Here is a 16639-nt window from a genome sequence, read left to right as displayed (position 1 = left end):
TGCCAAAATCATGTCATAATTCATATTTACATACTCTCTTTATCCCTTACAATGAAAGGGCTGTTTTTCTTACTGTGCCTTATACACACACACACAAACACACACACACACACACACACACAAACACACACACACACACACACAAACACACACACTCGCACACACACACATACACTCGTACCAGCGCAACACACACTAACACGCCACCACCAAGTCAGTGTCACTGCAGTGCTGATAATGACCCATCACCCAAATAGTACCTGCTCTGTGAGGGTCCATGGGGGTCCTGACCACTGAAGAACAGGGTAAAAGGGGGCTAACAAAGTATCAGAGAAACAGATGGACTACAGTCTGTAACTGTAGAACTACAAAGTGCACCTATATAGTAAGTGGAGCTGATAAAATGGACAATGAGTGTAGATATAAACATAAACTCAGTCCAGGCTGAAATGTACAGAACAAACTGTTAAGTTCAGACCGAAATCTGAAAATGTCTGGATCCTCTGAAAGCTACGCAAATAATTTTATACACACACATTTTCTAAGCCACTTATCCTTCTGGGTCACAGGGAGACCTGGAGCCTATCCCAGCTATCATTGGGCAGAAGGCAGGAAACACCCTGGACGGGTCGCCAGTCCATCACAGGGCAGACAGAAAGACATACACTCACACACACACCTAGGGCCAATTTAGTGTGTCCAATTGGCCTGACTGCATGTCTTTGGACTGTGGGAGGAAACCAGAGCAGCTGGAGGAAACCCACACAGACTGTCTGGTGGAATGGGCGGAGCTAAACTGGTTTGGAATGAATATATATATATATATCACCACTGTCAGAACAAAACCTAGTATCTCCATTTTTGTCGTTTTTCAGTTTTTGACATGATTTAAAAATACCTGTTGCCTTTATATTGTGTGTAAATTTCGTGGTGAATGGACCAAAAGAAACGACCCAAAATACTTGGAAAAAACTCTGGTTCCATTGACTTACATTAAAAGTAAAGAAGGTTTTTTCTTTCCACTGTAAAGTTACCATTTTGGAGAGAACTTTTTTCCTGCAGACAGACTCAAACAGAGTCACTGGACCGTAAGATGTGGGAAGTTGTTGTGCTGTTCCTGACTGTCAGGAAGGAAACTGCTCTCTGCAGCAGATGGAGCAAAATCTGAGATTATCAGATGAGTTTCGCACACACAGGTGAGCACAGTCTGCATTTAGCAGCCACGAAGGTGTTTAATTAGAGTTTTGCATATACAGATGTTATATCATAGCATATACAGCTTAATGTCAGTTTAGCATATAGCTCATATGAGATTAGCAGACAGATGTAGAGCCATCTATTTATGTAGCAGTCGAAGCCTGACTGCACTGTTTATTACCAAAACAGACCTGATGAATTTGGGCTTCAGTGAAAAAAATTTAATTGATCTTCAATTTGCATTTTTAATGCCAACATTTTGTTTATTGTACAAATGTCTAGACAAAATATCCCAAAAGTCCACACACTTAAAAAAGATGGTTCTTCAAGGGTTCTTTCGTAAGAAAATGGTTCTATATAGAACCATGAACACTTAAAGAACACTTTCCATGATTAAAAAGTTCTTTGCATCATTAAATGGTTCTTCAGATTGATGGAAAATGTGCTGTAGATGGTTCTAGAACCTTTCTGAAAAGGGTTCTATATAGCAACAAAAAGGGTTATTATATTGTTACAAGCTTGACATCATAACAATAGAAACTTTTTTGGTGAAATATAGAACCGGGTTCTATATAGAACCTTCTACAGCACATTCTTAAGAACCTTTTTATGATTCTAAATCATGCAATGGGTTCTTTGAGTGTTCATGGTTCTGTATAAAACCATATTCTTTACTAAATAACCCCTGAAGGATCATCTTTTAGTGTAAAAAAAGAACGTTTTTGAAAAGGGTTCTATATGGCACCAATAAGGGTTCTTCTATTTGTACGATGTCAAGCCTGTAAGAATAGAAAAACCCTTTTTGGTGTGATATAGAACCATTTTCAAAAAGGTTCTATATAGAACCATCTACGATGCATTCTCCATCAATCCGAAGAACCCTTTAAGGATGCACAGAACCCTTTAATCATGCAAAGGTTCTTTGAGTGTTAATGGTTCTACATAGAACTCTTTACAAAAAGGTAAAGGTATCTACAACACATCAATCTGAAGAACCATTTAATGATGCAAAGGGTTCTTTGAGTGTTCATGGCTCTATATAGAACCATTTTCTCTACTAAAGAACCCTTGAAGAACCTTAATTTTTAAGAGTGTAGAGACACCAACACAATCTCACATGGACTGTAGACGACACCAGAACAGCAGGTGCATTATTTCATTTAAAGTAAAGGAAATGATGGAGTGGTCAGCTGAAGGTCAAACTCCAGCACTCATTTACTGATTTTCGACACTGATTTGAAACTGTTTTATTCCTTCGAGCTTCAGAACCGGATTTATGACACGGAAACTAAACCGGCCAATCCAGAATCCAAACTTTGGCTGGAAAACTGACCCCTCCATTGTTTGTGTTTGACCGGTCGGAGGCAGTTTGTCTGAGTTTCCAGTGGAGACTAATAGGAGGGAAAAGGCAGCGGCTGTTTGAGGTTACCATGGCAACAGTGTTTCTATGGCGGCAGTAGATACAGGAGATGAATGAGTCTTTCTGTGTTTATTTTAACAGAGTTGCTCTGTGAGGCTCTAACCTTGAGGATACATTACCATAGACACTCGTCCGATGTTTGTCATGTCCTCATTATAAAGCAGTTAGACAGGAATGTACTGTAACCTGATGAGGGCTTTATATTTGAATATGAAGAGCTGACGGTCCGTCAATCTCTCTAATCTTCTCATCAGGTCCACCGCTCAGACTGAAGTCAGCAGCAGCTAAGCTGGGATCAGCGCTGGATTCTGGACGGTTTTAACCTTCTTGTTGCTGTATTTTTCCAGATTAGGTGGGAGGCACTGTTCGGTTTCAACGGAGGGGGTCCACTCGAGACTCAAAGTGTACATTAAATAAATAAAAGGTGTTGAATAAATAAAATGGATCATCGGAAAACATAAAATCATTATTTTTTCATTATTTAAATCACTTTTTCTAATTAAAATAGCCAGTAAAGTTATTAATAAAGTGTTATATTTTGACACTTTTTTGTAGGGCCTATTTATTCAAAACTGCCTGAAAACTGAAAGTGTACATTTTGGCCAACAAAAAATGTAAACAGAGTCATTCAGAGTGGTTTGGTGTGAAATGCTCCGTTTTAGAGAAACCGAAGTCAGAATTGTTCACAGTGGCGGTGATAGGAACCAGACGTCGGAAGGGTTTAATACCTCTAAAAGCTTCCTTGTGGTTATGAATTTGCTCCCTGACGTCCGAGACTTTGTTTTGTGATAGTTTTGAGATAAAGTTTTGGCCTAAAACATATTTGTTTAAATTGCGTTTGGCAGAGAGGCGCCAAAAAAATTAACATATCTTCCATAAATCATATGAACTTATTTTTCCACTATTTAAATCACTTTTTCTACCACTGAAAGTGTACAGTGTGGCCAATTTCAGAGAAAAAATTTAGTCGATCAAAAAAAGAATAAAAAATGTAAAGAGAGTTGTTCAGAGTGGTTTGGTGTGAAACGCTCTGCTCTGGAGAACCTCTGAGAGTCAGAATTGTTCACAGTGGTGGTGATAGGAACCAGACGTCTGGAGAGTTTAATGCCTCCGTTATGGTTATGAATTCACTGCCTGACGTCTGAGACATTGTTTTGTGGTAGTTTTGAGATACGTTTTAGGTCTAAAAGGTACTTGTTTAATTCTTATTGGCGGCGAGGAACATGCAGTGTGCACTGCTCTGATCACTGCACCAGCACTGAGACTTATACTTTACAGCACATCACCTCTTTAAATAGGTGCTGTAATACATAACATTACTGTTATTAGCTCTTCTGGCTAGACACTAAAGTGCATTTCACTGGCTGTGTATCTGTAATCTGCCCAATGACAATACAGCTGAACCTGAATCTGAATGTACATGCTTAAAAAAGATGGTTCTTCAAGGGTTCTTTAGTAAAGGAAATGGTTCTATATAGAACCATGAACACTCACAGAACCCTCTGCATGATTAAAGGGTTCTTCGCATTGTGAAAGGGCTCTTCAGATTGATGGAGAATGTGCTGTAGATGGTTCTGTATAGAACCTTTTTGAAAAGTGTTCTATGTAGCACCCTAAAAGTGGGTCTTCTATTGAACACTTACAGAGCCTTTTGCATGATTAAAGGGTTCTTTGCATCGTGAGAGGGTTCTTCAGATTAATAGAGAATGTGCTGTATATGGTTCTGCATAGAACTTTCTTGAAAAGGTTCTATATAGCACCCAAAAGGGATCTTCTATTGAACACTCAAAGAACCCATGTATGATTAAAGGGTTCTTTGCATCATGAAAGGGTTCTTCAGATTGATGGAGAATATGCTGTAGATGGTTCTGTACAGAACTTTTTTATGGTTCTTTATAGAACCATTTTCTTTACTACAGAACCTTGAAAGACCATCTTTTTAGTGCAGGGTGTTGTGAGGTTAAATAATCCCCAAAGAAAACGTATTTTCCAGATTTTCCACTATTTTCCCAGCATCAACATTCCATATAAACTCAGAAGACTCCTGTAGGTTCACTGGTGGTTTTGGATAGTAAATAAAATGTCTATATCTGTGTTGTAGTCATGGCGACCCCTGGTTCCTATCACCACCACTGTAAAGAAATCTGAGTCCTCACAATCAACCATTTCACACCAAACCACTCGAACGACTCTGTTTACATCCAAACCATTGAACTATGCAGAAATTCAGCAGAAGACTAACAGCTGCAACTCACGCCACAGTGTCCTAACAACACTGCCCCCAAAATCACCACAACCTGCCATATCCTCCTGGTTCCTATCACCACCACTGTAAAGAAACCTGAGCTTCTCTAAAATGATCCATTTCACCAAAGATCAAACCACTCGGAATGACTCTGTTTACATCTGAATTAACCACTAAGTTTGATAAATCAGCAGAATTCCCTTAAAAGTGAAGTTTTCCCCTTAAAATGAAGTTTATTCACCACCTCAGGACTGAGAAATCCCTCTCAGAACGAAGGTGGTGTGGACACAGAAGACAGACTAACTTCTCTCAACCTGCAGAAGACTGTACGTCTGCATCTCGTGCAACGGTGTCGTAACAACACTGCCCCCAAGATCACCACAACCTGCGACAACATCCTGTGAGTCAGCAGACTGGATGAGTTAGCAGTCTGATCTGCTCTGCTTCACGCCGGCTCCTCTCAGAGGTGCCTGACGTTTCATTTTCCAGTGAAAACAATTAACTCAATCATCTTTCAGAAAAGCCTTCAGCTCAGATCCATTTGTCTCTAAAGCGTATATCACACTCTGAGCGCTCAGGCCGCCGAGAGGGGCTGAAAAAGCGAGCCATCGCTCTCAAAGAGATCCGTCCCTGCAGACGAATGGGCTGGAGCTCAGTCTGCCCGGCGCTGTGAATTACAGTACGAGCTGATAAATCACTCCTGCCTGCAGGATGCGCTGCGAGAGAACAGAGCCTGTGCATCTATCAAACTGAAACCAAGAAGTGATTCTCTGTTGGTGATATACCTTTATTTGCTAGAACACCTTCAAGTCATCAGACACAATCCCCATCAGGAGTTTCCTTCCTTTGATTTTGATGGTTTATGCTAACAAATCCTGCAAAGGCATCATTTGAGCATATTTAGCTTCAGCACTCAGCTTCACGTTCATACCAAAGTGTCCCCTTTGGGCTCCCGAGTGGCGCAACCTTCTAAGCGTCTTAAGCCCTGTCATCAAGAGATTGCGAGTTTGATCCCTGGTGATGCTACAATCATCCATGGCCGGGAGTCTAAGAGAGCTTAATTGGCCTCGCTCTCTCTGGGTGGGCAGGATGGCCCCCACATCTCCCTCCATCACCCAGCGCAATGCTAGTCAGCGCAGACGTCTGTTAGCTGACGTAACAGAACTGGCAGTTGGTACTTTCTTCCGAGCGCGTTCAGATCTCCAATGTTGTTGCGTTAGCCTAAGTTCATAAAGTTCAAAAACCTAGCGCTGGTGGTATCGTGTGATTGGGGGAGGCCTAACAAGTGGGTGGAACTGGATACGTCTAAATAGGGGAGACTTTCAGAAAAAATTGAAGAAAAAATGGTACAAAGAGCAAGATTGGTTTAACCCCTTAAATAGCCAGTGCCCACCGGTGGGCCCAAAGTTTTTTTTACAAACTGCTATAACATAAGAACAGCTCAGCCAGCTTGCAATAAAGTCCCTGTAGTTACTGAATAATAAGCCTTAGCATGTAACAAGCCTGTGATTTTAAGGGGTTCACAGTTTTAGTTTCAAAACTGTTGTTAAATACACACATTGAAATCAAAAGTAGGACCAAAAGCGGTAAAACCTGTGTTTTTTGAGTGCTAATGTGACTGTTTGCTCCTCCAAATGGTGAGACCTAAACTACTTAATGTTTACTATTCGATTGATGATGAAAACAACTCATTTATTATTTCAAACCTTATTTTAGGGTTTTGGTCAAGCAGCTTTTTCCATCTCCGCAATGTTGCTCATCTTCGCCCCTCTATGAAAGATACTGAATCTCTGGTTCACGCTTTCGTATCATCCTGCTTAGATTACTGCAACTCCCTTTCATTGGTGTCCAGTTTAAAGTCCTCCTGCTAACTCACAAAACTTTACATGGTCTAGCCTCAGCCTGTTCAGCTGATCTCCTCCTCCTTACTGCCCTGCCCAACACAGGTCGTCTAGCTGTCCCCAAATACAGACTGGTCACTGTTGGAGATCTTTCAGCGCCATGGCCGCCAAACTCTCCCTGCCTCTGTAAAGCAACCGTGGCTTTGAGAAACGTCAGAGTAACGAGCTCCGCCCACTCGCTGCACAGCCAGCAGTTCGTTCTCCAGCTCCACACAGACCAACTGACAGTTTGGGAATTTAGTGTCGTCTCATCTTCAGAGTCTGACCAAATCGGCTGTCGGTCAAATGTGATCTTAAAAGTGTCCGTTTTCTGTTTGTGGCAAAATAAGAAGTAAAAACGTTCAATTGGCTTGAGCGTCTCCTACAGCTGTCAAAGCCGTTGCTTAGCAACAGTGTCTCAGCGGAGTGATGCAGTGTTTGTGAAAAATGGTGAAATAACAGCACGATTAGAACGCTTCTCAACCAGTCAGCTTGCGTGGCCGGAATTACCTGCTGTATAATGCTTTATAGCACATCTTGTTCGACTTATGATGGCTTTAGAAAGTTAACTGGTGAGCTGACCTGGAAAGTTATAACAGGGAAAACACTAAAGTGCGCCATGCTCAGAAAATCCAAAGTTGAGACTAAATCCAAAACTACTTTGTTGGATCAAAACTATAAAAGAAACACACATCAGCTCTATCAAGACTTCCGGAACCACTTTAGAATAAAAGTACTATTAAAACATAGTTTATTACTGGTTATTAATCAGACCTTTAACACCTTAACATCATTAATAAGCCATTAATAAAAATGATGAATACGAATACCAGTTTATACAGGGTTAATGCTGACTAATGGAGAAGACAAAGTAAGATCAGTAATGTGGGTTCATGAACGTGGGTTCACTGCAAACGGCAAACAACAGGTCACTGTTGCCCTTTTTATTTATGTTATAACTGTTTATTAATGATTTTTGAGGTGTTTATAATAAACTCATTTTAAACCAATCATAAACCCTTTATGAGGGTACTCTTATTCTAAGGTGGTATCAGATTTTGTCATGAAGCTTCAGCTCTACTGGCAGCAAGACAATGTTGAAGTATTTGAGATTAAAATAGGGTGAAAATTAGGCGGAGCCACGTGTTGTTCCATGTAAACAGTGGTCACCTTCTCGGGTGAAAGGACAGCACAGAGCCTCTCTGGCCACCAGTGAAAACCAGGGGATCAGCATGGATCCAAACATAGACTGAGTCACGTCACAGTGGTCCTGCCTTTGCTTTATGATCATAACAACAGCTTTGGGCTTGATGCAAAGCATTATCCAGGCTCAGCTGGACTGTTCAGGAACAGCGAAGCGCTAAGATCTAAGATAACTGAGGTAATGGATCTTGTATCAGTTAATATGCTATTAGGACCATAATAGTTTAGGTAATGCAGTCCCAAATACTGAGTGGAACTACCCTTATTTGATAAGAGTCTCCAACAGTCACGGCAGTGTCCAGTAGCTCACATTAGTTTCTGATAGCCCCCAGCAGTGCCTAGTAGTTCACAATAGTTCCTGGCAGTCCCAAGTAGATGGATGGATAGATAGATAGACAAAAATCTGCAGTAAGATCTATAACCTGAGATGAAAAAGGCAGTGCAATAACAGCAACGTTCCCAAGACTTGCCAACGGCCTTCAGCAGTGCCCAGTACTTAACCATAGTTACCAGTAGTTCCCATTAGTCCACACTATTTCCAAGCAGCCTCCAACAGACCACAAAATTACCAAATTTTCAATCGTCAACAGTAGCACCCAATAATCCTAGAGTCCCAATAGTCCATAATCATCTGCAACAGTCTCCAAGTCCCCAGCAACCAGTCACAAACACTGAGTCTCTCATTGTTTAAATACACTGCTTTTTAATAGTCCACAAAATTTGCCAACAGTCCCCAACAGCCCCCAATAGTCTCCAGCTGCCCCAATAGTCCCTAATCATTCACAACAGCCCCAAATAGTTCCCAACAGGCCCAATAGTCACCAATCATTCACAACAGCCCTCCATAGTCCCCAACTGCCCCAATAGTCCCTAATCATTTACAACAGCCCCCAAATAGTTTCCAACTGCCCCAATAGTCCCTAATCATTTACAACAGCCCCCAATAGTTTCCAACTGCCCCAATAGTCCATAATCATTTACAACAGCCCCCAATAGTTTCCAACTGCCCCAATAGTCCATAATCGTTTACAACAGCCCCCAATAGTCCCCAACTGCCCCAAAAGTCCCTAATCATTCACAACAGCCTCCAATAGTCCCCAACTGCCCCAATAGTCCCTAATCATTCACAATAGCCCCCAATAGTCCCCAACTGTCCCAATAGTCCCTACAACAGTCCCCAATAGTCTCCAACTGCCCCAATACTCTCTAGTCATTCACAACAGTTCCCAATAGTCCTCAATAGTCCCTAATCATTCACAAGAGTCCCCAACAGTCTCCAACTGCCCAAATAGTCCCTACAACAGTCCCCAATAGTCCACAACTGCCCCAATAGTCCCCAATCAATCACAACAGTCTAAATAGTCTCCAACTGCCCGAATAGTCCCCACAACAGTCCCCAACAGTCTAAAACTGCCACAATAGTCCCCACAACATTACTCAATAGTCCCCAATCATTCACAACAGTCTCCAACAGTCTCCAACAGTCTCCAAATGCCCCAAAAGTCTCTAGTCATTCACAACAGCCCCCAATAGTCCTCAATAGTCCCTAATCATTCACAACAGTGCCCAATAGTCTCCAGCTGCCCCAATAGTCCCTAATCATTCACAACAGTCCCAAATAGTCCCTAAATGCCCCAAAAGTCCCCAAACATTTACAACAGGCCCTGACAGTCTCCATCTGCCCTATTAGTCCCTAATCATTCACAACAGTCCCCAACAGTCCCCAACTGCCCCAATTATTCACAACAGTCCCCAATAGTCCCTAAATACCCCAAAAGTCCCTAATCATTCACAACAGTCCCCAACAGTCTTCAGCTGTCCAAATCGTCCCTCCCTAATCATTCACAACAGTCCCCAATCATTCACAACAGTCCCCAACAGTTCCCAATCATTCACGACAGTCCCCAATAGTCCCGGGTAGTCCTCAAGTCTTCAGCAATCATCAGTCCCAAACTTTGCATCTCTCAGAGTTAAAATGACATTGTTCTTTAGTAATCCCCAATAGTCCACAACAGACCTCAGTGGGCCCCCAAAAGATCCAGGTGGTCCCCAAAAGCCTCCAATAGTCACATGGAACCCCCACTGAATTTTGATCTGGACACTGAACTAGACCATTGGGAAAGTAACTGGAAATCACTGGATTACACTATTATCCATAAAGGTAAGAAAGTATCCAACAAGCTGACACTGCCCCAGTAAACTAAACTGGGACCACTTTCTTCACTGGGCGTACCTCACTGGGAAAGGTCCTCAAATCACAGGCAAAAACAGAAGAGAGACATGACACCCATATCTTAGTCCCCTCTACAAACTCAAAAGCATAAACTAACCAGAGCCATCTCCCATCTTCACCTAGAGACTGCTGCAGTTTATGTGACACAGAGACAGACAGCCCTTGTTCTTCATTCCCAGTTGCAGCTTTATCTCGTTTGGCTTGAATGCAGCTGTGATTTTTGACCCAGTTCAATTGACCTATACTCAGATGTCCCAACTGATGGAACTGCATTTCAAATATTTGCTCTCTGACTTTTTGGCAATTACTCTTAACACTGATAAGACACACGACACATGGATTGTTTTCTTACTGCAGTCCAGCTGTTCACCGGGTTTGTAATATAACAAAACATTACAGGTACTACTAAAAATGGACCCTCACAGAGCAGGTACTATCTGGGTGGTGGATCAATCTCAGCACTGTAGTGGTCATAATGTTATGCAGTTGGGACAGCTATGATGAAATCTGCGTTAATGCTTAACCTTGGAAACCAAAGTCAAAGCAACTTCAGCGATAGCAGGACTAAGCTTTTTTGGGGATATTTTCTAAAAAATGGAAAACTGGAAAGCTTACCCCAAATCTAGCAACTCAGCTAAACCGGTGCCAAGTCAGATTTGCGATGCACAGAACAGCCTCCACAGCTGTCACTGCTGCCCCCACAGTGAATGTAAATTCATAACCCATTTTCCATCCGAACCAAGAACATATTTAGGACTGAAGCACAGTATCGGGGAGCGTCTCTGAGCGAGCTAAGCGTTTCCTCTCCATGATAGGTGGGAGCAGGAGGGGGGGTGGAACATACAAGCTTGACACTGTAACAATAGCAGAACCCTTTTCAGTGCTATACAGAACCATTTATGAAAAGATTATTATATTGAACCACATACAGCGTGTTCTCTATCAATCTGAAGAACTATTTCACAATGCAAAGAACACTTTAAGTGTTTATGGTTCTATGTCTTTTCTAAAGAACCCTTGTAGATCCATCTGTTTCAAAAGTGTATATCACACAGGTCAAAACTGATCCTGAAACAGCCTTATGAGGGCCACTGTGAATGTGGTGCACATGCACTGATCAGCCTTAGCAAGGTTTCAGTCTGGAATTCTGACCAGCTGAGCGCTGCGTGGCTGAAATGGAGACCTAATCAGAATTAAACTCGAGCGAGACCTACAGTGACACAGAAATGTAAGATATGTCCCTCACCAGGGTCACCATAACACTGACCAGCTGCCACGGTCTGCAGTTGACGTAGCATGGACTGTGAGGTTGCTGGGGGGGGCGGTGGTCTGTCCCAGGAACAGAGTGCTCATACAGCCAGGGCTTAAATAACAGTTTGGCAAACAATCAAATGTACACGGGTCGTTCTCCGTTTGGAGTGGGAATTCAGGTGGACACATTTTTTAAAAATCAGTTTCATCCCCAAACTAAATAATCTTAATATGTCCATTAACATCTCCTATTATCATATATACAAAAAGGAGAGTTTAATTCCAAACATATGTTACAGACACTGGTGTTGTATGAATATGGTGTAACACCAGTGACGGTTAAAACTGAGGATCCTGTAAACTGGCTGACTCATTGGTTGATCAGGTGACCTCGTGCAACTATTTAAAATCAGAAATAAAAATAATATTTGGTGTTATTTTAACAAAATCTTTATTACCCACCCATTAAAACACATAACACCGGTGACACATAGAAGTTATGTGCTGCCTGACAAACAAAATTATTAATAAATTAACGGAATATAGTGAGCGAGTGTGACTCGCCTTCTCATGCCTTGAGATGCTTCCTCTCTGATGAGCCTCGACCCAAAGAAGCAGTTTATTAGAGCTGAAAATACTGTGATAAAGTGTAATATAAGTCCTGATAACACCGGTGACCAAAATCTCTGTGACACAGGAATTTTCAAATAAAATACATACTTTTTAAAATTTGAATATAATGTTGATGATATGAAAAGTAAACACGAATCTGTTTAAGTTAAACCTCTTAAAAATGTTTTATATTAAAATGGTTTCTCAAATGGTGAAAAGTGGTTTTGTGATGAGCTGTTTTACAGATGCAGAGTGACTATGAAGAGAAAAATCAGGATTATTTAATATTTATTTAAAGTATTATTTAATCTTAGGTCAACTGTGTAAATGTACATACAGACTTCTGGAGCTGTGCCTAATATTTTAAGCTTCTTTTTAGGCCCTGCAGTCTGTGTGACACGGTTTTCCACTCCAAATGGAGAATGACCCATACAGGAGTTTCGGTTGTACCTGGAGGGGTTTTGGGTGTGCTGGGAGGAGTTTTGGTTGTACTGGGAGAGGTTTTGGGGTGTGCTGGGAGGACTTTTGTTGTGCTGGGAGGAGTTTTGGTCATACTGGGAGGAGTTTTTGTTGTACTGGGAGGAGTTTCGGTTGTACTGGGAGGGGTTTTGGGTGTGCTGGGAGGAGTTTTGGTTGTATTAGGAGGGGTTTTGGGTGACATGGTAGGAGTTATGGTTGTACCACGAGGAGTTTCGTTGTGCTGGGAGGAGTTTGGTCATACTGGGAGGAGTTCTTTGCTGTACTGGGAGGAGTTTGGGTTGTACTAGGAGGGATTTTGAGTGTGCTGGGAGGAGTTATGGTTGTACTAGGAGGAGTTTTGTTCTGCTAGGAGGAGTTATGGTTGTACTAGGAGGTGTTTTGGGTGTGCTAGGAGGAGTTTTAGGTGTGCTGGGAGGAGTTTTGGTCATACTGGGAGGTGTTTTGGGTGTACTGGGAGGAGTTTCAGTTGTGCTGGGAGAAGTTTTGGTTGTCGAATTTGAGAGATAGATGTGTTTGCGCTGTTATAATGTGGCTCAGATGCATCTCACTCCACTTCCTGCAGTGGTTTTACTGGTGATGAGATTTGTATCTGTTTTAAACGCATCTTGGGTGAGTTTACACTTGTAAACAGGGTCTAGAATTCTCTACTAAACACTCAAAACTCGACTCACACTCGCACCCCAGAGATCCGAGACTTGACTCTGTCTCACATTAACCGACTTGTGATTATCTTTGCTCCGAATGATCATTATGACTGAGTTTTACAGCCATTTTGATTAAAAAAGGCAGAATTCTCCTTCAATAATCTCAAACAGACATGTTTATGTCCCCTGATTTATTCTGCACTCTATCGCTTTAATATCTGATTTATTCCACAGGTTTCAAAAGTGAAACGGAGAATTTGATCTCCTCCACGATCCAAATTTAGCATGGATCACTGCCAAGCTCTGACCAAAGGCCGGGTCAGGAACTGCTGTACAACTAGTGAAGCCCTGTAAGATGTCAGTGGTCACCAACTTTCCTCCTTAGGATTTACCCATCAGCTGAATTCAGTCACAGACAATTGGTTTTCCTAATGTTCATAACTAATACTGAGCAATACAAATGGATAAATCAGCTACTATAGGGTCCAGAGGTCCAGGCCCACTACCAAGAGCCACTTTTATTTGACCATATACCAAAATTTTTATTTACTCAAAAAACATATAATATAAAACTAAGACAGTCAACTCTGTTCAGAAAATTGTAACACCTCAGCACATCTGATTGTCTCAGCAGCTCTCAGTAACTATTAATTACATCTCCTTTGAGAAATATAACAAAAATGCATTATTTTGTTTGATGTTGTAAAAAACAGCCCATCTGTTCTAACTCTGCATCGTTTAGTGGCTGAGATGTAAACAGAGTGATTCAGAGTGGTTTGGTGTGAAATCGTTGATTGTAGAGACTCAGATGTCTTTACAGTGGCGGTGATAGGAACCAGGGGTCACCATGACTACAACACAGATATAGACATTTTATTTACTATCCAAAACCACCAGTGAACCTACACTAGTCTTCTGAGCTTCATATGGAATGTTGATGATGATAAAACAGTACAAAATCTGAATAATACATTTTATGTGGGGACTAATTTTCCTCACAAAGACCTCCATGTATCCCTCCACCACGAATTGATTATTTAAACACATTTCAGACCAAAATCTTCTCAAAACTATCGTAAAACAGTGTCTCAGTCATCAGGCAGTGAATTCATAACCATTTCATGTAGTAACTTTTTGTGAGGGAGCTTTTAGAGGTGGACGCCTGGTTCCTATCACCACCACTGTGAACGATTCTGACTCTGTAAGTTTCTCTAGAACAGAGCGTTTCACACCAAACCACTCTGAATGACTCTGCTTACATCTTTATGACTGAGTTACACAGAAATTCCCCTTTAAACTCAGCAAATAAATAGAAATTTAGCAAACAAATCTGCAGAAAATGCCATTTTTTGTGTTCTTGTGCTCGTTAGAGGGGCTGTTGACTCATTTTCATTTAGAAAATCAACAAAACAAAATAAGAAATTACTGCTACTGCAGAGAAACAAACTCACCGTCTTGGATTTCGACATTTTTCATAGTTTTCTGTGAGAGATTTTCTCTAAATTCAAGTGCAGCCTCTGTCCCTCAGCTACGGCCCCATCAGAGAGAGAGCTGATAGGTTCCGTTCACTGGAGAACCTGATGTTTGGTTCCTGTGTTCTTCCACACTCTCAAAAAAGATGGTTCTTCAAGGGGTCTTTAGAACCATGAGTTCTATACAAAAAAAGTGTGCAAATAGAACTATGGTTCCAAATAGAAACAGAATCTTTAGTAAAGGCAGTGGTTCTATTTAGAACCATGAGTCCTATATGGAACCATTTGCATGTTCAAATGGTTCTTTGAATGGTAGAAGGGTTCTTCAGATGAATGTGTTGTGGTTCTATGGTTCTATGTAGCACCAGGGAGGGTTCTGCTGTGGTTACAACCATTACATCATCACAGAGGAACCCGTTCTGGTTCTACATAGAACCTCTACAACACATTCTCCATCAATCTGACGAACCGTTTCACCATGCAAAGCATTTAAGCATGCAATGGTTCTATATAGACCTCATGGTTCTAAATAGAACCACTGCCTTTCCTAAAGAACCCTTAAAGAACCAACTTTTTTAAGTGCCACTTCACAGAAAAGCGAGGAAAACTTACAAGGCTGAAATCAGCTTTTTGATCGAACTTGCCCGTTCCACCTTAAATGAATTTAAGGGCTACGGCTGCTCAATTTAAGGTGGAACGGGAAAACTCGAACAGCCTCGCGGAAAACTTTTCACCTGTTTCCGTCTAACTCACCCAGGCGGGCAGCTCGCAGTGCTCCTCCGCGCGCTCTCCGCCCTCCGCCTCGCGCCGCGCTCTCTCGCTCCTGCGCGCTCTCCTCCTCCTCCACATGAAGAGCAGCGCGAGCCCCAGCAGCAGCCAGCACGCGCTCAGCTCCAGGTACCCGAGCGCGTACACCGGGAACACGAGCACGAGCGTGCGGGCCAGGTGCGACCACACGCGCGCCACCTCACCTGCGGCGCGAGTCCAGCACTTGCTGGCCGGTCCGGGTGCGCTCGCGCCTGCTGCCGCGCTCTCAGCCATGCGATCACACTTTATTTACTCTCCACAAGCCGGTCCTTCCTCCAAGCTTTGATTAGGGCTCAGCACGCGCAGCAGCCCATCCTGTCACGGTCGATCAGTCTCGTGACATTCGCAGTCACAGAAATGATGAGGGTAATCCAGGGCGCGCGCGTGAGCTCAGCCCATCCTGACACGGTGGTCCCGTCTACGAGATATTAATAACGATATTAGTGATAATAACAGCAGTGATAGTTTAGATAATGACGATTAAGCGGTCTTTACGGAGTGCACCGGTTTCGCACGTGACGGTCTCGCTCCATGGCTGAAGCTCTCTGACTCCGACGGTCCTCAGAGCCTCGGCAGAACTCTGGGAGGCGGGGCTACAGCTGACCCGCCCCCTCCTCACCTTCACACCGGATTGTCATTGGCCAGCTCAGTTTGGCACCATGGCGTTCCCCTTTCTTGGGGGTGGTGGTGTTTCACAAAGCAGAATTACTCAGTTTAGCCAGATAAATTAAGCCCATAGTGACGCCTGTCCGACAGGAGAGGAGCTGAGGGACATTCCTACTGGACAGTCCTGATCTCTGGGCTCCAGTTATCTGGCTTTAAGTGTTTAAGTACGATGTTCTCAGGTGGACTAAGACTTTGGCACAGTACTGCAGGACACACCGAGAGAAGCGAACCTCATAATAAACACATTACAGCACAGGGAACAGCACTGCTGGCTCAACCTGACCGCGTGAACAGCTGAACACACTCCGGACTGAGGCGCCACCTGGCGTTCACAGGCTGTAGGTACATAAACCAAACCCTCGTGTCGTTGGAAGAACACACTCACCACCCACTTTAACCCACACCCCTACGGGGCCCTGCTGGTGACATCTCATATAAATAAAAATAATGCGTGGCCGCACCATCAAGTGTTTCTGTTGGTTCCTGATGGTTTTGTGATGTGTTTTGAAATTTTAATGGGCTAATATCA

The 16639-nt window shown here is 42.6% G+C and overlaps 1 protein-coding gene across 1 annotated transcript in view; it reads right to left on the bottom strand.

Annotated features, from left to right (window-relative positions):
• esyt2b (extended synaptotagmin-like protein 2b) overlaps positions 1-15996 on the bottom strand; it is a 76701-nt gene extending 60705 nt beyond the window's left edge. Inside the window, 1 exon segment of the mRNA XM_036596814.1 lies at positions 15391-15996. Within this exon segment, the coding sequence (XP_036452707.1) occupies positions 15391-15678 (288 nt within the window). The 5' untranslated portion in view covers positions 15679-15996.
• Between the last annotated feature and the right edge of the window lie 643 nt (positions 15997-16639).

This window comes from Colossoma macropomum, unplaced genomic scaffold (assembly GCF_904425465.1).
Source record: "Colossoma macropomum unplaced genomic scaffold, Colossoma_macropomum, whole genome shotgun sequence".
Classification (NCBI taxonomy): domain Eukaryota; kingdom Metazoa; phylum Chordata; class Actinopteri; order Characiformes; family Serrasalmidae; genus Colossoma; species Colossoma macropomum.
Note: the sequence above shows the minus strand (reverse complement) of the source record. Positions and strands in the feature narration are given on the sequence as shown.